The sequence below is a fragment of the Rana temporaria genome, chromosome 6, assembly GCF_905171775.1.
Source record: "Rana temporaria chromosome 6, aRanTem1.1, whole genome shotgun sequence".
Classification (NCBI taxonomy): domain Eukaryota; kingdom Metazoa; phylum Chordata; class Amphibia; order Anura; family Ranidae; genus Rana; species Rana temporaria.
In genome coordinates this window covers 172,584,177-172,606,566 of record NC_053494.1, presented here as the reverse complement: position 1 = coordinate 172,606,566, position 22,390 = coordinate 172,584,177, and the positions used below count along the sequence as shown (strand labels likewise).

The following is a 22,390-nucleotide window of genomic DNA, read 5'->3' as shown; positions in this document are numbered from 1 at the left end:
TAGCGGCGGGGGGAGGGGGGTTAATGTCCTGCACAGTGCACAGGACATTAATACATAAGTTACCATGACCAGTGCAGGACATTTACCCCCCCCCCCCCCCTCATGCTGCATATTAAAAAGATCATATTCATCATATTTACATTTAATAATTTTCAAATTGCATCAATGATTCAATTTGAAAATTATTAAATGTAAATATGATGAATATGATCTTTATAATATGCAGCATGTGGGGGGGGGGGGTGGTAAATGTCCTTCACTGGTCATGGTAACTTATGTATTAATGTCCTGGGCACTGTGCAGGACATTTACCCCCCTCCCCCCGCCGCTATGCTGCATATTAAAAAAATCACAGACAGTCATCAAAGTTAATCTTCAGACTGCATCATTCTGTATGCAGTCTGAAGATTATTAACTGTGATGACGGTCTGTGATTTTTTTTAATATTCAGCATAGCGGCGGGGGGAGGGGGGTAAATGTCCTACCTACACAGGTCATAGTAACTCATGTATTAATGTCCTGCACTGTGAGTTACCATGACCAGTGCAGGACATTTACCCCCTCCCCCCATACTGCATATTAAAAAAAAAAATCACAATGTCATTAGGGGAAAGTTCTTATCTTTATTCAGCAGTTCTGAGTCCCGACAACGTCCTCTTCTATACAGATACCCTGGCTGAGTAATGTAATTGCCGAAAACCTCTGCACAAGGATTACTCCGCCTGAGCCCGAAAACCATCAAATAGTCCCTGCAGAGTAATCCTTGTGCTGCTGATCCCGGCAATTACATTACTCAGTGTATCTGTATAGAAGAGGACATTGGGGCTCAGATTAAATTGTCCAAACTGCTGTATAAGTATAAGAACTTTCATCTACCAACTTTAACTACTAGTGTTCCTCCACCAGCCACAGTACAGTTTGAATCATGTGTCCGGGTAGAAGGCGGAAGGAGACCCGGACACATGATTCAAACCCCGTACTGTCCGGGTCAATCCCGTACAGGTGGCAATCCTAGGTAAATGTCCTGCACTGGTCAATGGTCATGGTAACTCATGTATTAATGTCCTGCACAGTGCAGGGTGCTGTGTAATGTAAAGGGGGCCAGTAATGCAGGGTGCTGTGTAATGTAAAGGGGTCCAGTGATGCAGGGTGCTGTGTAATGTAAAGGGGTCAGTGATGCAGGGTGCTGTGTAGTGTAAAGGGTCCAGTGATGCAGGGTGCTGTGTAATGTAAATGGTCCAGTGATGCAGGGTGCTGTGTAATGTAAAGGGTCCAGTGATGCAGGGTGCTGTGTAATGTAAAGGGTCCAGAGGTACAGGGTGCTGTGTAATGTAAAGGGGTCCAGTGATGCAGGGTGCTGTGTAATATAAAGGGGTCCAGTGATGCAGGGTGCTGTGTAATGTAAAGGGGTCCAGTGATGCAGGGTGCTGTGTAATGTAAAGGGTCCAGTGATGCAGGGTGCTGTGTAATGTAAAGGGGTCCAGAGATGCAAGGTGCTGTGTAATGTAAAGGGGTCCAGTGATGCAGGGTGCTGTGTAATGTAAAGGGGTCCAGTGATGCAGGGTGCTGTGTAATGTAAAGGGGTCCAGAGGTGCAGGGTGCTGTGTAATGTAAAGGGGTCCAGTGATGCAGGGTGCTGTGTAATGTAAAGGGGTCCAGTGATGCAGGGTGCTGTGTAATGTAAAGGGGTCCAGTGATGCAGGGGGGGGACACGTATAATCCCCGCTATAACGGGCTAATTTTTAAGTTGATCATTTTGTACGGCCCCCGAATGATGTTACAAAAATCCAAATGGCCCTTGGCAGAAAAAAGGTTCCCCACCCCTGGCTTAGAGGATAAGCATGCAGATATTCTTGGGGGGGGGGGGGGTTGCTTACACATAATGCTCATACATATGGGGGGGGGGGGGCACAGTTTGGCATGTTCGCCCTGGGCTCTAGAATACCTTGTCCCAGCACTGATGATGAGGAAGGGGTGTCTATGGTGGTATAGCCATTACTTTCTGGCAAAGTCCTCTTATTCCACTTCCCCATTCACTGTGTCTGCCCCTACTGGATGTTACAGAGTTGAAGCTACTTAAATGCTACCACTGGCCTGCACAAGTTGAGCGTTTTGCAGGAGAAGCTTGGATGATGGGCTTAGGGGTTCCAGTTAGTTATTGACATGGCAGGTTAGGTCTGTTTCTGCAATTTTGTACAAAACTTTAATGTTCCTTTAGATAAATATATAAAACTTACACATTTTACAGCTGATTAAATACAGATAAATACTGACTAGATAACCCATATATAGTAAGATATGGGAGAAATGCAATTATGCCTATATTCATATCTCATTCTGCTAATGATCTATCTGATCTGCATACCTCTGTATTGCAGCCAGATAACTAGCACTTTAAGTAGGAGGGATCAGCATTGACAGCCCATGTATTTCCCCCAGTAAACATGTCTTGGCTTGAAATTTTACACATTGACACTCTTACAGGGGAATGAACTAAACTTCCTGCAACATTATAATGGTACAGGAAACTGTCAGAATTTGCGTGCACCACATTAACTAAGCAGACAGATCTGTTTCCTGATCTATCTGTGCCACCTGTGCCAGTTTCTATTTTAGAGTGAAAAATAAACTAGCCCATGTCTGTTCCTAATTAACAAGGGGAATGTGACAGTTTTCCATAAAAAAATTATTCCCATGATTCCTGCTAGGTGGAACCTGTCCTATGAGATGGGATCTGGTAGTAGATTGATCACATCCGTCTCTCTGCTTGTGCAGTGATTACACTACAAGAGCAGAGCCCGCTTGGTTAACAACCTTCCTCTCCTCCTGCTCTGAGCAGAGCAGAGGGCTGAGGACAGCAGGGAGATTGAATCATGCAGCTCCAGCTCTCTGTTCTCTGTACTGTCTGTCAGACACAACAGAACAAAGAACCTTTTAATTAAAGAGCTTGCACCCCTTTTGTTACTTAGGAGCTGCCTCTGCTCCATTTCTATATTTAGCAGAGTGATACAAGCATGGTGCTTGCATCACCCTTGTTTAGTCCCTTCCTTAGTTTAAAGAATCACTACAAGACTGAGCTATACACATTCATGCACTGAGGTAGAAGGAGTCATTGATCATTGTGAAGGTAGCAAAGCATTCACACAGCATTTGCAGATAACACAGTCCCATGTACATAGGTAGTTTAAAAGTGCATATTGTAACAATGTATTTTAAACATTATATGCAAGTAATTATATTCACATTAACCGGGTGATATTATTTACAGGTAAGACCACACATTGTTTTGCTGTCTTTATCCCATTGGGGAAATTTCCCTTCACTTCCTGTCCCAGAGACAAAATTGAGAAGATATCTCTCCAAAGCAAGAGCATTCCCCTCTTATACAGTAGTCATTACATGTGTCCTGGTGCAAATGGCCCAATAGACACATGGAGAGGGTAAATCTCCCGAGTGGGGGCACCAACAGCAATACAAATCTGTTCATACTTTAATTTTGGCATAACGAATAATATTGTGCTACAGAATGTTTATATTGCACTGGTAGTAGGGATCTTCACTTTGTTTTTCAGTATGATATAGTCCTGAACAAATGTTGGCATGTAAGACAATGGCACCCAGAAATAGTTGGCATCTGTTCCAACACTGTAACGAGTTCTGGGATGTTGGCTGGTCAGAGCATGTTCCATGCACCATACGACAATGGACAGGTCACTACTCCGGATAAGGTTTAATTTTTTTTTCTTTGCTGCATCTGCACAGGAAAAATTATGATTTAAGTCCAAATTGTGAAAATCCAATGCAGTATATAAAGGTTTTTATAGCAGTTTCATAAACAAAACAAAGACACCAATGTGAATGTAACAGATTATAAATAATACTAAAATATCAAATGCAATAACAAAAACAATAGGTCTCTAACCATACATGGGGTGGATGTACAAGGAGGAAAGGGCAAAATGTTTAAAGTTCAGACTGAATTTTATTAAGACTCCTATATCTTATAAATTGATGCAAAAGGGTTCCCTTTCATCAGGGTTTAATAATGTTAAACAAAGCATGCACTGACTGGACTGATAAAATTGGAGGAAACCCCGAAGGTTAATTATAAAGATTGCTCCCGATTCCAGTCAAGCTGCTTAAAAATAAAAAAAAACAGCGCCGGCTGTAAAGCTCACCTTCATTCCAAAGCTGTCTCCCATAGCACCTCTTCTTTGCCATAATATTTTTGTAGCCCTAAAGGATGAATGATGCCCAGCTAGCATTACTCAATCCAGAACACTGGTGGAATCACAAGCTTGTTGGGCATCATGGGCCTGCCCCAAGAGGAGTCATCAACTCAGTGCACATCATTCACTGTATAATGGTGCAGATCTGCATCATTGTGAATCACGTAACTTATAAAAGAGACAAGGAAGAAGAGAACCCTGTGGTGTCACACGACAGCCTAACATAATTGAGGGGGCCTCAATGGGGAAGAGCAAGAGACTTGGGGGGTCATTTAGCCTTCTCTCTTGGCCAGTCATTCTTGTGATACACAAAGCTGATAGTCAGGACAATCACTCTACTACACTTTTGATTTATTTTATTGTTTCCTGGGTCATCTGTATTGCTTTTTGGGTCAGTTCCCTATGCATTGGAAAGAGGTGGTGATGCTAATTTAGTAAGAAGGCTGGAGGAAGAGAAGTGACAGAAAAAGAACTGCTGAACCAGTGGCGTACCGGTGGGGGGGGGGGGGGGGGTTTGGACCGCCCCGGAATGACAAACATTGGGGGGGTGTCAAGCACTGCTTTGTAAAAACCACCCTAACTATATATCACCCTAAACTGGCACTATATATCACCCTGACCTGGCACTATACACCACCCTGACCTGGCAGTATATAACACCCTGACCTGGCACAATATATCACCCTGACCTGGCACTATATACCACCCTGACCTGGCACTATATACAACCCTGACCTGGCACAATATATCACCCTGACCTGGCACTATATACCATCCTAACCTTGCACTAGATACCACCCTGACCTGGCTCTATATAGCACCCTAACCTGTTTCTATATACCACCCTAACCTGTCTCTATATACCACTCTGACCTGGCTCTATATATCACCCTAACCTGTCTATATATACCACCCTGGCCTGTGTCTGTATAACACCCTGACCTGACACTATATACTACCCTGACCTGCAGTGGCGTCTCCAGCTTTCATATTTAGGGGGGGCACATGGGGGGACAGGGACAAAAGTAGGGGGGCCAACTATAAAATGCAATTATATATATATATATATATATCCTGGGGCCCTTTACTACGATCCCACTATGGGCCCTTTCATATGTTCTGCAGTGAGCTCCCTTCCTACTATACTGGGGCCCCCCAGGGTGGCAGAAAACAAGAGATATATGTCACCAGCACACCAAGAAAATATAAGGGTCCAAAGCAGTGGGAGAACTATCATTGTTGCAAAGGTTGTCATGCCACCGGGCCCTGGTGTTTTGCCACAGTGGGGATCCCCAGCTGTCCTGTCCCTGCTATTTACAGCGCTGGTCTGGCATCTGTCTCCTTGGCAGCGGCGGCAGTCTATTAGGACCTAGTGCTGGTGACATGCAGGGGAAGGCTGGCACTATTGGTTATAGAGAGCTGAGCCCCCAGCTGGTCACCTAGCAGCAGTAATGCTGTATAACCTTCTCTGTTGACATGCTGATCGGGATGTGATCCAGGTGATGCTCCCAGTCAGATCTAATAAACACAGTATTTATTAGCGTCGAGAGTACAACCACATAAATATAATCAACCGTATGATCAGCAGCCATGTGGGCTCTATGCCTGTAAAGTGTGGGCTTTGATCAATAAAATCTCTGATATTTATGACTAAGATTTGACTAAGAGCATCACCTGGATTGCATCCCGATCAGCATGTCAGAGAAGGGTCCACTGCTGCTAAGCAACCTGCAGGGAGCTCAACTGTCTACAACCAATAGAGATGGGCTCGGGTGTGTTTGAAATCCCACATGCCCGATCACGCCAGGAAGCCGACACTCCACAATGCTAATCAATGTATGGGCTGCCTAAGAGCTAAGACCAGCCATAGACAGTTTAAATCTCAGCTGGTTCAGCAGAAACTGGCTGAGATTTGAACCATTAATGAGCAGATTCTCTTAAAATTATCACTAGTGGTTGCTGTATAGCCACTGGTGATAATCACTGTTTGTCGGGAGAATACAATTGCTGGGCAGGAGGGACATTCCCCTGTCACCACTGTCTGTTGATGGGGGAATCATGCAAGTTTCTTTCCTGCAATCTGTGGATGCAGGAACGAAATTTGCACCGTATATTATCTGCCTAACTGAAAGTGAAAGTAAATTGTGAATGTTTTGAAAGAACAGGAGAGGGGGAGGGAGACTGATGGGGGGGGGAGAGAGAAGGGATGGAGATAATGTAGTTCAGTGATTACAGTGTACTGCAGTCTGCAGTGCACGCACTTAAACACGGTCCAGGCTAGAATATCTGGTTGTGTGAGCGCTCACATTATGCAGTGATGGCGAGCAGAGGGAGGGGGAGGAATCCCCCGCAGAGCTGACTAGGGACGCTCTCCCTCTCGGGGAGCAAAATACAAAAATTGCAAAAAAAAAATAAAAAAAAATATATATTTTTTTTTTTTGGGGGGGCACATGGTGGGGCACAGCATGATGTTGGGGGGGTCAGGGCCCCCTCTGGCCCCCCCTAGGGACGCCCCTGCTGACCTGGCACTATATATCACTCTGACCTAGCACTATATACCACCCTAACCACTATATACCACCCTAACCTGTCTCTATATACCACCCTGACCTGGCTCTATATATCACCATAACCTGTCTCTATATACCATCCTGACCTGACACTATATTCCACCCTGATCTGGCACTATATACCACTCTGACCTAGCACTATATACCACCCTAACCTGACACTATATACCACTCTAACCTTGCACTATATACCACCCTAACCTGGAGCTATATCCCCTAACCTGCAAGTACATTACCCTAACATCACTTGACATTGATGTGTTGCGCACTGCCTGCCCCCCTGGGGGGGGGGGGGTACCGGATATAGGATCTGCCCCGGGTACCAAATGCCCTAGATACGCCCCTGTGCTGGACCACAACGACAAGTTGCTTAAGGAACTATGTGTGTCACCCATCTGGCTTGATTTGTGTAAATTTAACCCACACTTTGGTGATTCTTCAATGTCCAAATCTGACAGTAGCTACAAAGTATCCACTATAACAACAGTACAAAGCAACACGTATGTATTTAAAAGCCCTGAAAAAGGGGGATGCTGTACCTCCTAAATAATATTGGATAATGACTTCAAATGAGAAAAATTACTCAACTATAAGAGATCATTCTGATTAATTTGTCTGATGCTTCTCTGTCTCTAGTCCATAAAGATTGGTCGATCGGTGATGCGCGGTGTCAGGCTGACACCCTGCATCTCCGATCTCGGTAAAGAGCCTCCAGGGGAAGGCTCTGTACCACGTGATCAGCCGTGTTCAATCACGGCTGATCACAATGTAAACAGGAAGAGCCGTTGATCGGCTCTTCCTCACTCGCGTCTAACAGACGCGAGTAGAGGAGAGCTGATCGGTGGCTCTCCTGACAGGGGGTTGTTTATCAGTGTCCACTCCTCAGTGTCCATCAGTGCCACCTCAATGCCCATCTATGCCCAGTGCCCACCTATCAGTGCCCATCTGTGCCACCCATAAGTGGCGCCCATGCGTGCCCATCAGTGTCGCCAAATAGTGCCCAGTGCCGCCTATGAGTGCCCATCAGTGCCGCCTCTGAGTGCCATCAGTGCCGAAATTGAAAATTGCAACAGTGCTGAAAGCTGAAAATTGGCTTGGGCAGGAAGGTGCGTAAGTGCCTGGTATAACAAAATTTTTACAAGCCAGTGGGTTGATCAAACCTGCTTTTTTGTAACACAAAGCCATAGGTTTTTAGAGGCTCATAATTCTACAGAAGATACGTGTTCTCCATTTTTTACATAGTTTTTGGAGTTTCCCCCTCAATGCCCTAACCCTATCCAAGTTACCCAAAAATAGAGACACCGAAAAGAAACCCCCTAGGCTGTTCATTGAGCCAAAGAGTGACTGTGTCTGTGTGCCTTGCTGCGGGGCAACTGTTAGGAAAAGATACCCTGGGCATCTTTCTAGCAGCTCCTATGGGTGTGGTGCTACACTGGTTAATTTCCCAGGAAAGGAATCTGTCCCTGGGTGAAAGATACTGCCAAATTATCAACCCCACTCTTCCACTTATCGAAGGTTCCGGTTCCCTTATTTACCTACAGGTTTAGTGCAATATCCTGTTTGAAGAGGGCCATTTCTTATAACCCCCAAAAGAGAGCTACAATTGTTAGACCAAAAATTACAACAGGCACTCCTTTTTGTAATGGATAGAAGCATAGGTGTGCACACGGTGTGTGCCAGGTGTGCCTGGGCACACTCTAATCACCCTGTGCTGGGCAGATTCCCTTGGTCCCCAGGCCCTTTCTTTGTCTCAAAAGTGAGACATCAGGGGCCTGTTTAGACCCCTGGTATTTTCACCAAAGCCCCCAATCGGGCACCTAAAGGAAATTGTAAAAAACAATAATAAAAAAAATTGTATCAACATATTATAAAAAATAATGCAATTGTAAAAATGTAATAATAAAAATATCTAAGAAAATAAACTACTGACATCAACCTCTGCCCTATTGTCCACTGCTCTACCGACGCTGTCTATTTCCCTATACTGTATATTTATACACACACATGTGTTTGAGCTTTGGGGTGCACACCCTAATGCAATAGGTTGCGCACACCAATGGATAGAAGTATAGCACATTTGATGTGAAAATCACCAGAAGATTAGTATTTTATAATACGAACGCAAAGGAAACCTGTCATGAGAGATATATTAGGCTGCCGTGGCTGATTTCCTTCTGAAATTGCAAATTGTCTGCACTTCTCTAGTGTAATTACGCTGTAAATTACTCAGTAAGAACACGGAATGGCAGACGGAAGTTAGAACTCCTGATATGTGTACTTGATCTTGGACCCCCATAGAGTCCCCCCCATAGAGTCAGCATAAAAGCCAATCAGGTAGATTTTTTTTTTAAGAAGATCAGCAGAAATCTGCATTTTCTTATGGTAGTTTAGTGTGAACAAGTCCTAATAAGAAACACAAACACACACACACATACCAATTCATGCAAAAAAAAAAATACCTATTGGTAAATAATTTTCTCCATATTCTTCCTTAATACTGGCATTAAGTTTCTCCCAGATACGTGTACGTTGTTGTAAAACTGTGTTCGGATCAGACAAAGGTGTTCTAAATAGACCAGGTTCAATGCAGCAGACGTTTACTCCAAATGTCTTCATGTCTCGCCTTTACAGAGATAAAAAAAATAATAATAATTAAATACCCTATGGATTTTTCCTTTTTTTCTTATAGTTGAAATGTTAATTAGTATTTTTTATAATTATAAACCAGGTTAAGGGAAGCAACTAACCAATAATCAATGTCTGAATATACAAACCTTTAAAATGTACGTCAGGTCAATATAAAAAAAAACAACACATGCATACTGTATATATCCCCATATTTTATTATTTTAAATGTAAGTGCAGTAAAATATCTGTTGATCCACAAGTAATATGGACTGAGTGGTGTCAGTTCTGCACAGTCTCTTACTAAACCACTCAATCTTCAATCTCTCATCGCCACAAAAAGATTTGTTGTGCGAATGCCACAGCATACGCACAGCCGTTGCGAATAATGTCCATAATGTATTTAACATGTTTATTTTGTTGGATCGTCTAGTGGCCATAATGCATTATTTTCCAGACTGAGGTATTTTGGGAAAATTTTGCACAAGATTTGCAATTTTGGCCACTAGGTGGAGCTGTTTATCAAAGGAAATGTGACGGCAGTGCAAACTCTGAGACATTCACACAGCAAATCTTTAAAAAATAAAGCTGTAATTATTCTGTAGTCCCAAAATAGGAACTAAGGGGCAGATTCACGAAAAATTACGGCGGCGTAACGTATGCCCTTTACGTTACTCCGCCGCAAGTTTTCATCGTAAGTGCTTGATTCACAAAGCACTTGCGTGTAAACTTGTGGCGGCGTAGCGTAATGCCGTCCGGCGCAAGCCCGCCTAATTCAAATGGGGCGGGGACCATTTAAATTAGGCGCATTCCTGCGCCAGATGTACTGCGCATGCTCCGTTTTGAAATTTCCCGTCGTACTTTGCGCGAAATGACGTTGCCCCGACGTAATGTTTTGAACGGCGATGTGCGTAACGTACTTTCGTTTTCCACGCAAAAAAAAATAAATAAATTTTGACGCGGGAACGACGGCCGTACTTTAACCTGGGCTGTCTATTGTTACACCACCTAAATAGCAGCCATAACTTTGCCATGCGAAAAGCCGACTAGCGACGATGTATGAGAATGCGTAGAACGCGCGTACCTTCGTGGATCGCCGTAAACAGCTAATTAGCATACCAGACGCGGAAAACAATGCGTTCTCCACCCAGCGGCCACCGAAGTATTGCATCCTAAGATCAGAAGGCATATGAAGCCGTACGCCTGTCGGGTCTTAGCCAAATGCCGTTGTATCTTTGTTTGTGAATTACAAATAAAGATACGACGCGGCAAATTTGAAAGTACGCCGGAGTATCAGCAGATACTCCGGCGTACTTTTTCTGTGAATCTGGCCCTAAGTGGGCTGAGTAGACTCCTTGAGGAGTTGTGCACAGGACTAGACATGTGCATAAATTTTCGTCCGAATTTCTGTGATGTTCATGTTGTTTTAACAAAATGATAACGAACACTCAGAATCCGAAATCCGAAAGTTTCGAAATAAAAAAATGCTTTATTTTCATATTCATTATATTTTTGTATCGTTGCGGCAACAGTTCGATATAGATAGCTAAAAGATTTGACATAAAGGTGACAATAGTGATCTGTGTCTATCGAACCTGCTGTTGAATGCTAACCTCAACTCTATTAGTCCAAGATTATTCTACATAGAGAAAAAAGATTTGACGTTATAGAGACATGAAGATTCGACAAAGCAACTAAAAACATACAATCACCGCCAGCATCAAATGCTCCGCCCATAAACTTTAGAAGAATTCTAATGTTGTTTGACTAGTAATAATAATTAATAATTATAATTATTAGTCAAACAACATTAGAATTCTACTATAGCTTGTGGGTGGAGCATTCAACCTTCAGTTGACAAATTCGACCTTAATTAATTAGCATTTTCGTATGAATGACTTTTTTAACTATACAAAATAAATAAAAACAAATTTCGGGAGTAACTAAATAAATGTATTGTTCGGACGAAACCGAAATTTGGAAACAAAATATTTCAGTATGCCCATGTCTACACAGGACACGTGGCAACTGTAGATTTTTGATGTAATTGTTGCATACTTTGTGCAGTCAGAATGTTTTATTTTATTTTTCATTGTTAAAGGGGTTGTAAAGGTTTATTTTATTTTTTAAAATAACAAACATACCATACTTACCTCCACTGTGCAGTACGTTTTGGACAGAGTGGCCCCAATCCTCGTCTTCTGGGGTCCCTCGGCAGCTGTCTCAGCTCCTCCCCACAAAAGCTATCCCCCCTCTGGGAAGCGCTCTCCCAAGGGGTTTAGTTTGCGGGCACGCTCCCGTGTGATACAGTTGGCGGCCATAGCAGCCAACTGTATCACTGGGCCCCACCCCCCGTCGTGCCACATCATTGACAGCAGCGGGAACCAATGTCTGCACTGCTATCAATCATCCAATGAAGAGCACACAAGAGCTGGGGGAAAGCATTGTGGGATTGCGCCCACAGACATTCAGAGCTCAGGTAAGTAAAACCGGGGCTCGGGGGGGCCGGAGAGTGCAAGGTGTTTTTTTACCTTAATGCATAGAATGCATTAAGGTGAAAAAACGAAAAGCTTTATAACCCCTTTAAAGTGTATTGAAGCCCTAAACCCTAAATTCTTTGCTTTTGGTCTGGTAAATATGCCATTGAAAGCATTGTGTTCTATCTGTTTGAAAAAGTGCAAAAAAATACCAGTTGATCCTGCCAGAAATCCAGTACTGTCCTGTATGCTGTAGTCTTTTCTCCAGCAGTCTAATCAGACTGCTCAGCCCAGGTTACCACTGTGAACTACAGAACATTTCCTTCTTATGGAGATGAGAAAAAAAGGGAGGTGTTCTGTGGACTTAAGACACTGTCATAGGGTGACTACACTTCTTCTCCATAAATATAGTATAATAAGTGAGCATTGTCACCCTATGGGACAAGGTGTGTTACTGGCAGGATCACCAGATGAATATTAATGAAACCCTTCAAACTTATGAAGCCACCATATCCATATACAATAATTCTCAATGAGGACATGGGACAGAGAAAGAATGGCTCTTTTATCTCTTTTTATCAAAAGTAAAAAAAAAATATTAGATTGCAAACAGCACCTTTATTTCTGCTTATCCAAATAACTTTCAGCAAGGAAATGGAAACTGCTTAAGTGGCTCTGGTTGGGGGTAACATTATTGTTCATATATGATGAATGGAGAAGTTCAGCTTAAAGTGGTTTTAAAGGCTGCATTCTCTGCGTTAAGGTAAAAAAAATTCTGAGCAGCTTCCTATTGGAGGACTCATTGGGGGTAGAGGAGCCAGGAGCATGAGCGGGGGACCCCAGAAAAGGAGGATCAGGGCTGGTCAGTGTAAAACAGAGCAGGTAAGTATGACATGTTTATTATTTTATTGAAAAAAAAATGTAGTTTTACAATCACTTTAACAAATGGGAACAAACGAGTTCACTGACAGGGTTTTCATACACTTTAAGCTAAAAGGACAACTTACCGTAAACTGTCATTAAATCCTTCAACTCCATATTTAGAGGTAAAATATCCACCGCCACTAGCAGCCACTCTGCCGCCAACACTGGATATGTTCACAATCCGACCCTTTGCTTTCTTAAGCATGGGAAGCATGACCAAGGTGACGTGGATTAAACCAATTAAATTAACTTCAATAGGTTGTCGAATGTCATCAAGAGAGAGCCAGTCCATGGGAGCCAGAGTACCCATAATTCCGGCATTGTTCACTAAACCCCAAAGACCTAAAAGAAGAACAAGAGAAAAATAATACATATACAGTAAAAAAAAAAAGACTTAATATTACTGCCAGAATCCGAAAATGTCGGACAAATAATAATTTCTCCTAGGCCAGTGCAGTGGGTGGTGAGAACTCACAGCCATATGTCCCTACTCCCTTGCTTTGATTTCATTACCTTGGACTGGACTTCAACTCCCAAATACTGTTTTCCTCTGTGGCAGGTGGATATATGTCCTGAGCAGTAGGACAATTGGGTTGATTTACTAAAACTGGAGACTTCAAAATCTGATGCAGCCTGCATAAAAACCAATCAGCTTTTTTTTTTTTTTGTCAAAGCTTAATTGAACTAGCCAAAGTTAGAAGCTGATTGGCTTCCATGCACAGCTGCACCTGATTTAGCACTTTCCAGTTTTAGTAAATCAACCCCATAGCCTGCAAACAGGGATACTAGCAGGCACGGAGGTGTTCTATGCCACTGCTGCATTGTAAGGCAGTAGGTGTGCTCACCTATCCATATGTCCATATTGTCACCTTGGAACAAGATATAAAAACCGCAAAGCTGGATTACATAGACAGTCGCTTAAATTGTAACTTGTCCACCGAAGAGAAAGGGTGCATTGGCCTCAAAACAATAATTGGCATTTTAAGGGTTTACATACAATTTAAATAATTCTTGGGTTGCTTAAAGGGGTTGTAAAGGTAAATCTTTTTTCACCCTAATGCATCCTATGCATTAAGGTGAAAAAATATCCGACATTACCGGCCCCCCTGAACCCCCATTTTACTTATCTGACCCCTCGAAAGTCCCGCGCTTGTCCCCGCCATCCTCCTCGGTTCTCAGCCTGGTCGTTGATTGGCTACACTAGCTTGGCTGGCGCTGCTGTCAATCACATCCAATGTCGTGGCGCGCTGGGGGCGGGGCTGAGCGATACAGTGGAGGTGGGAATATGTTTGTTATTTTTTTATTTTACTTTAGTGTTCCTTTAAAGCTGACTTCCAAGGGCGAAAAACATTTACCCTTGCATCGGGTCCCACTCTCTACTGCAAAGGTTACTGTGAATTTTGCCTAGGGGATGATGAATAAGGTGATATACTTACCTTATTCTTAATTTTCCTGGCAGTTGTTGCTCTACTTCGCTGTTTGATGCTCCAGAATGTTGATGGGCCCTTAGCGTTATTCCATGCAATGCAAAACCACTAGCACTGCATTGTTGGAGATGAGGGCAGAGAGATGAGGAGTAATGTGGGGAAGAGGCTTCAGAGAACCGGTCATCCGAAAAGAAGAAAACCTGCATGAGCACCAAGGAGGGGTGAGGCGGATGTTCGAGTTGCATGTAAGTTCGACTCGAACATCGCGTGTTTGCCTGTTCCCCGAATAGCAAACAATTTGTGGTGTTTGCAGCAAATTCAAAAGCCGCAGAACACCGTTTAAAAGTCTATGGGAGATTAACATGAAAAATCAAATGTTCTCATTTCAAAGGCTAATATGCATGGTATTGTCATAAAAAGTGTTTGGAGACCTGGGTCCTGCACCAGGGGACATGTATCAATGCAAAAAAAGTTTTAAAAACTAAAGTTTTTTCGGGAGCAGTGATTTTAATAATGCTTAAAGTGAAACAATAAACGTGAAATATTCCTTTAAATTTCGTACCTGGGGGGTGCCTATAGTATGCCTGTAAAGTGGCACATGTTCCCGTGTTTAGAACAGTCCCGCAGCAAAATTTAATTTCTAAAGGAAAAAAAGTAATTTAGAAATGTAATTTTTCTGTGGGACTGTTCTAAACACAGGAAAAATGCACCACTTTACAGGCATAATATAGACACCCCCCAGTTTTGAAATTTAAATAAATATATTTCACGTTTATTGTTTCACTTAAAGCATTATTAACCTGCCTGGCGGTCTTCCCGAGACTGACTCGGGGTTAGATTTTCCTGCTACGATCGGAAACCCCGAGTCAGTCTCGGGCTTGCCTCGCTAGATCCACAGGCACTTTTTACTTACCTTGTCCCTGGATCCAGCGATGCCATCGCGCTGTGTGAGCGAGCGGGACCTCGCTCGATTCACATAGTGCCTCCGTGTGACGCCGATCTCCGTTCCCTGCGACGTTACGACGCACGGGGACGGAGAACGGCGCCAAATTCAAAAACGTAAACAAACACCTTACATACAGTATACTGTAATCTTATAGATTACAGTACTGTATGTAAAAAAAACACACCCCCCCTGTCCCTAGTGGTCTGTCCTGTGTCATGCATGTCATTTTATATAATAAAAACGTTTCTTTCTCCCTGCATCATACCGCCAGGGAGGTTAAAATCACTGCTCCCTAAAAATCGTCCGTTTTTAAAACTTTGTTTTGCATTGATACATGTCCCCTGGGGCAGGACCCAGGTCCCCAAACACTTTTTATGACGATACCATGCATATTAGCCTTTAAAATTAGCACTTTTGTTTTTTCATGTTCGTGTCCCATAGACTTTAACGGTGTTCACTTGTTCGAACAAATTTGTTGCCTGTTCGTAAGTTCTGGTGCAAACCGAACTGGGGGGTGTTCGGCTCATCCTTAGCACCAAGTAATTCACTATGTTCATCACCCCCTGGGCAAAACAAGAAGTTAACCCTTGCAATGGAGAGGGGGGGGTCCATTGCAAGGGTTAATGTTTTTAATCTCCAACTTTAGGGTTTGATGTTATAAAAAAGACCTTCCAGGGAATGGAAGCAATGGAACAGAAGTCCTAAATATAGGATATATAGGTGATGCCCACAGAGAAAAAAAATATTTTTGAGCCAACATTTTTCTTTAGGTAACTCACCTTGACTCCCAACTTCCTCTTTCACCCATTCACCAACTCTCTGAACATTCTCAGCATCAGTTACGTCCAGTAACACTGTTTTAAGTCGCTCTGATGTCTCCTGCTTTAGATCTCGAGCTCCACTTTCCGTCAAACAGGTTGCTAGAACTCGGAATCCTTGTTTATCAAAAGTACGTGCAGCGTAATTTCCAAACCCAGTGTCACATCCAGTAATTAGAACATATTTGTCTGTAACTGTAGAAATTCTTGAGCCATCTCTTATCCACCACCAGATATAGAGAACAGCTGCACAAATTAACACGTATACAAACATTTTCACAATTTTCTTGATTAGCACTTCCTAGAAAAAAAAAAAAGTTGAAAGTCAAATGAATGTAAAACGCCTCAACAGTGTTATACAATTTAAAAAATGATTAATGTTACAATTAGCAGCATTATCAGTAAAAGAGCAGATTGGTTAGCATGCGTGGTACCAGTAATACACGTATTTCATTTCAGAAGATACACCATGGAATGCTGGAAGCTACTCTACCTATATTTTTGCATTTAGTTTATAGGAAGGTCAGTTTTTTCAGCACATGGGATATAATAATTTTTTTCTGGTTCTTGTCAATGTTTCCAATAATTCACACATCCATAATTATTATAAAAAATTGCACTCACAAAGAAAAACAGCAGATTCAAGTGCACAGTGCATGATTGTGGGACTTGAGTTCAAATTCCACCATTATTATTATTATAATTATACAGGATTTATATAGTGCCAACGGTTTTCGCAACGCTTAAAGCGGAGTTCCACCCAAAAGTGGAACATCTGCTTTAAACACTCCTTGCCCCCTTACATGCCACATTTGGCATGTCATTTTTTTGGGGGGATTGGGGGCTTCGTTTAGAGTGGGACTTCCTCTCCCACTTCCTCCTTCCTCCTCCTCTCCACCTAGGCGGCCCCTCCCTCTATGCGATCTTCTGGCACACGTCCCAGAAGATTGCATGTCCACTCCGAGAGCGCAGCGCAACTCGCGCATGTGCATTGTGCGCCCGGCCGTGAAGCCGAAAGCTGTCACAGCCGGGTGCCCAGAGTGTCAATGGAGGTGCCAGCAGAGAGGAGGGGGAGATGAGCGACGCCCCGGAGTGACCGCATACCTGGACCATGAAACAGGTAAGTGTCTGTTTAATAAGTGTCTTTTTGTAGCGGCTGACTTTTAATAAACATAAAAAGCCTGGTACTCCGCTTTAACAAAATGAAGGCAGACATTACAGTTACATTACAATTTGGTGCAAAAGGTAATAGCTATGTGGGATGAGCTGATGGAGAAAGTAAAACATTGTATTAGTTAGAAGCAGGATACGTTTCTTTAAAGTAGTGCTGTTACTGATTAAGATTTTCGTGTTCGATTAATCGATTTTTATAATCGATTAATCAACTAATTTTGATTAATTATAACGCACATACAGATCCAACTACTTTTAGCTGATCTCCTTGCAGGCTGATTCCCAGTGCAGCTACCAATCACTGGAAAAATGGATAGCAGGATACAAAAAACACACAAAGGCAGCGCTCGATGGGAATAGCATTAAAACTTTTATAGTCTTCAAGTAGGTAAAAAAATAAACATTGCACTGGAGATAAAATCGATGTAGCTACATAAACTGTAAAAATGGTGCGAGTAATACCAAACGGTAGCAAAAGCAGTCATAAAAACATGTAGCTAAGTATGATACTGGTATAAAAATGTGTACAACGATACCACTGCTGAATCCAGATGAGGAGGGTTTAACATCAGTCCATCGGCATGTAGATGTCCCGTGAAGGGAACTATCACAACTCCAAGTGGATGGCTGTGGAATCCGAGGTGTAAGAAGTGTAACAGCACTTGTGTGTGGCAGATAGTAAGGTCCCGCCAGCATGCAGAAATGAAGGCACAGCGAAGGAGCCCTCCAGATGGACACGGCAGGCCCCGCCGGTGTCCTTGACGTCACCGGATCTCCGACGTAACTCCCTGAAGACCCGGAAGCCGGTGGAGAGATGAGTACCGATCAAAAGAATTTTTATCAATCAAAAAAATTAACGATTAATCAAGGAATTAATCATTAATTTCCGCAGCCCTACTTTAAAGAGAAGGGTTTTCAGGGATTGTCTAAACATGAATAGATTAGGAGACAGATTGGGGTAGGGAGTTCCAAAGGACGGGAGAAGCTCTGGAGAAATCCTGGAGGCGAGCATGGGAGGAGGTGACAAGGGAGCTAGAGAGCAGGAGGTCTTGGGAGGCCTGAAGAGAGAGGCTTGGCTGGTATTTTGAGACTAGGTTAGTGATGTAGCTGGGGGCAGAGTTGTGGATGGCTTTGTAAATTATGGTTAGTACTTTAAACTTTATTCGTTGGGTGAGTGGAAGCCAGTACAGGGATTGGCAGAGAGAGGTGGGTTGGTAAGCTGGATGAATCTTGCAGCAGCATTCCTTATGGACTGAAGGGGGAATGGTGTATGTAAAAGTAATCCAATGAGAAGTGAGTTGCAGTAGTCGAGGCGATAGATAACCAGGGAATGAATTAGAAGCTTGGTGGTGTCATTAGTTAAAAAGGGCCGTATTCTAGAGATGTTGCGGAGGCTAAGGTGGCATGATTTGGACAGGGATTGGATGTCGGCCTGAAAGGACAGTTCAGATTCTAGGGTTACCTCTAGCACCCTGACATGTGGGGAAAGACTGTCAGTTGTGCCATTGATCTTGACAGAGAAGTCAGGGGAAGGGGCGCATGGGGGAGGAAATATTATGAGTGAGTGAGTAACTTGTATAGCGCAGCAAATGCGAACTTAATCGCCTCAAGGCGCTTGGAATCCAGCGTTGTACCGGTCTTTCAGAAGAGGTGGGTCTTTAGTTTTTTCCTAAATGCCCGATGGTTTTCCTCTAAGCATATGGTGGTGGGTAGAGCATTCCAGAGCCGTGGTCCTTGGACCGAAAATCTACGTTCTCCCTTCGATTTGTAGCGGGATTTAGGAATTTGGAGAAGGTTTTGGTTGGTTGACCGGAGCACGCGCTTGGTGACGTAGGGTTTTATTTTCTCGCTTAAGTATTGGGGAGCCTTCCCCTGTATACATTTCTGGGTGAGGCAGAGCATCTTGAATGTCACCCTGTCACAGCCAGTGGAGGGACCTCAAGACTGGGGAGACTGATTCCCACGGCTTTTTACCTATGAGCTTGGTTTTAGATAAATTCAGTTTGAGGAAGTGGTGTGACATCCAGGCTCATAAGACTGTAATGCCTCGTACACACGCTCAGGATTTCTGACGGGAAAAAGTCAGTCGGGGATCCCGATGGGAAAAAAGAGAGCTGGTTCTCTTTTTTTGGCAGTTTTCCCATAGAAAAAACAGCGAGGGAGCATACACACGGCCGGGATTCCTGACCAAAAGCTCTCCTTACAGTTTTCTTGTCGGAAAACTCGGTCGTGTGTACGGGGCATTAGTAAATCAGTGATGTGTGAGGACTCAAGACTGATGAGGTGTGCTGAGGGGTAGAGAGAAAGAGTTGAGTGTCATTGGCATATAAATGGTAGCAGAAGCCATGTAGATCGAGAATAGTAGAGGTCCAAGGACAGAACCTTGGGGGACCCAAGGTTGAGAGAGCATCACTATTTAAATAGAGTTTTACATAGACTGCATGCATTCTTTTAGGCAGTGCACCACATTGCAATGTTGGTGTGCTGCCATGTGCTGCACTGCACTACAAAGCTGGTCAATCAGAAGGTGTTTTGGGGTAATATTCATAATGAACTTATCGTGCTTTGCCATGCATTTCAGTGACCTGCGTGGTAATGTATGTGCTACTTAACACAATCCAAATACAGATTGGCATGTGAGTGTGGTGGGGACAAACTATAAGCTCATTCAGGGTAGAAGATCTAAAAAAAAGCCCTGGATATAACACAAATTAAAGAATATGTTATATCAACATTTATATGTGTATGCTGTACCACGTACTTGTATGAAAAAGTCTCCTGTTCTCTTTGTATTGCTTCCATTATGTGAAATCCCCAGTGTTCCTGCCAGTCCCCCTGCTTTCCTATTAAAAACTGACTACACTAGGCATGAGCACACAGCGTGGTCAGTTCTCTAGCTGTGCTGACAACTCAGTCTGCTCTCCTCCAATGATCAGACTGGTACTGACATCTGTACTTACCCCATCGGCGGCGGGGCACGTCAGGTGGGGATCAGCGGGTGGATTGGCGGGCACATCAGGCATGGATCAGCGGGCACATCAGCCAGGGATTGGCAGGGCACATCAGGCAAGAATCAGCAGGCACATGTTGACGGGGGATCAGCGGGCATATCATGATCAGGCTGCGGCTTTCTCTTCTCTTCCGCCGTGCATCTCCTCCCCTCCTCCTATAGGTGTCCAATAGAATCGCATGTCCTATCAGCCAATCGAGTGACGGGTATCAGACCCGCTTCCCGATTGGCTGGGAGGATGAACAGTGTTGTAACAGTGAAAATTCATTTGCTGTTGCAACACACCTGGATGGACTCCGGACACAATGCTCTGCATTCTGAGCCCACCCTCTTTTGAAGCCTATTAGAGCCTCTGGACGGGCACATGGAAAAGGAGGGTAAGGGAGGTGTTGGGGGGGCAGCGCCTGTGCGCCCACAATTCACGGGCCACCCCTGAATGAAAGGCAAAAACATTTTTGTATAGATAAGAGCTGGGGGTAGGATAAGCAACAGCACACTGAGCTTCCCTGTGAAAGGCTGTGCAGCGGAGGCATATCAGGACAAGTCTGATCATTGGAGGAGAGTACACTGAGTTCCCAGCATAACTAGAGAACTGACCATGCTGTGTTCTCCTGCTTTGTGTGGTCAGTTTTAATAGGAAAGCAATGCAAAGGGGTGGCATGAACACCAGGGATTTCACATAAAGGAAGCAATACAAAGAGAACAGAATACTTTCTCATACAAGTACATGGTACAGCAGGCACATATCAGGAATATGAATCATTGGGGTAACAAACGCTTTAACCGCAGCAAACAAAACTAGTTTTCCCCGGAGCTCAACTTTAATGGCTCTACTAAAAATCTTCCAATGAGTTTCACTGCTTCTGCTACAATATCAATGAATGTAACATACATGTACAAATTTGCAGGAAGCATAAAAAGCATAATTAATATATTCATCTGGAATAAAACTACCTGGGCCTATTTATTATTGCCCTAAAACTTAATACAACCATATACACAAGAATTTGTATTTTTTTTTTACAAGATTTTAAACATATATGAAATACGTTTTTTTTTTTATAAACTTTACTTTTTTTACAATGATGTTAATTTATTAATGGAGAAGGAAATGCTCACTTAGGAAAAAAAAGGTTCAATTAAATAAGGTGCAGAGAGGATGTTAAATTTAAATTCCCCGCTAAATCAATGAGCAAGAGAAATGAAAAAGAATTTTTGTTTGCACATGATTGGATGATTATGTCCCCACCTTATTGAATAAACTTAGTGAAAAATAAGTTTTCATGGAGAATATAAACTTACTAAATAAACATTCTCTATTATTTTAGTAAATCAACCACAATGCTGTACATGCAGGTACATGGGATATTAAAAAGGTGGACAAATATACTTTTTATCAGTAACCGACCACAAACAAATAAAACAAGTTTCTGTATATTATTCACACCTATAATCAGCCCTGGATGGTGGAATATCTGGGTATAAAAAATAAATCATTGTAAAATCTCTGACCTATGTACACAATGATATATATTCCGACTCGCAGTACTTACATGATGTGACCTCTTGCAGCGTTGAACTCAAAACACAAGCTTGTTGCTTTGACAGCTTCCGTCTGTTACTATTTGAGGAAGTTGCTAACCTGCTTTATAGTATGACAATGTGACGGATTATGACACCAGTCATATGTATTGCCTAACGAAAGTGTGATTACTGCAAATAGCTGCTATTATTATCATGAGGACACGTCCTGCTATGCATTTCAAAGTTATAACCCCTCCTATAGTCTATGCAAAAACACTTCACTAACGATTTGTTGTATTAATAGAAAAAAAATTCCAAACAGAAAAAAAACACTGCGCTAAAAAGTAAATATATAGATGTGAATTTTTTTTTCCCACGATGATAATGGGATAGGAAGCTGCCAGTACCAGAAAAATTTAGATACCAAATTTTAAAACAAATCGTATAGCAAGGTACAGCGCTAGGTGAAAAAAAAAACGTGATAAAGTTGAATCAATATTACAAAATTACCGTATTTATCGGCGTATACCGCACACTTTTTTGCCCAGGGCAAAATCGTGGGTGCGCGATATACGCCGAAACCCGCTTTCCCGCGCCGAGTTTGAATACTGCGCCGGCATATACCGAGCGCAGTACACTCGTGTATAGTCAGGCAGTCTCGGCTCCT

At 42.9% G+C, this 22,390-nt stretch overlaps 1 protein-coding gene across 2 annotated transcripts; it reads right to left on the bottom strand.

The window, feature by feature from the left end:
- Positions 1-2,176: 2,176 nt before the first annotated feature.
- Positions 2,177-21,823, bottom strand: DHRS9 (dehydrogenase/reductase 9). 2 transcript variants are annotated; one of them, XM_040357821.1, is made up of 5 exons: positions 21,753-21,823; positions 15,978-16,317; positions 12,909-13,167; positions 9,259-9,422; positions 2,177-3,754 (listed from the first exon to the last, which is right to left on the bottom strand). In XM_040357821.1, exons 2-5 carry the CDS (start codon positions 16,288-16,290, stop codon positions 3,531-3,533), a joined length of 960 nt encoding a protein of 319 aa, XP_040213755.1. In that variant the 5' UTR covers positions 16,291-16,317; positions 21,753-21,823; the 3' UTR covers positions 2,177-3,530. The 2 variants fall into 2 exon arrangements, with proteins under 2 accessions (XP_040213755.1, XP_040213756.1); XM_040357822.1 differs by having other exon boundaries at positions 15,978-16,313.
- Between the last annotated feature and the right edge of the window lie 567 nt (positions 21,824-22,390).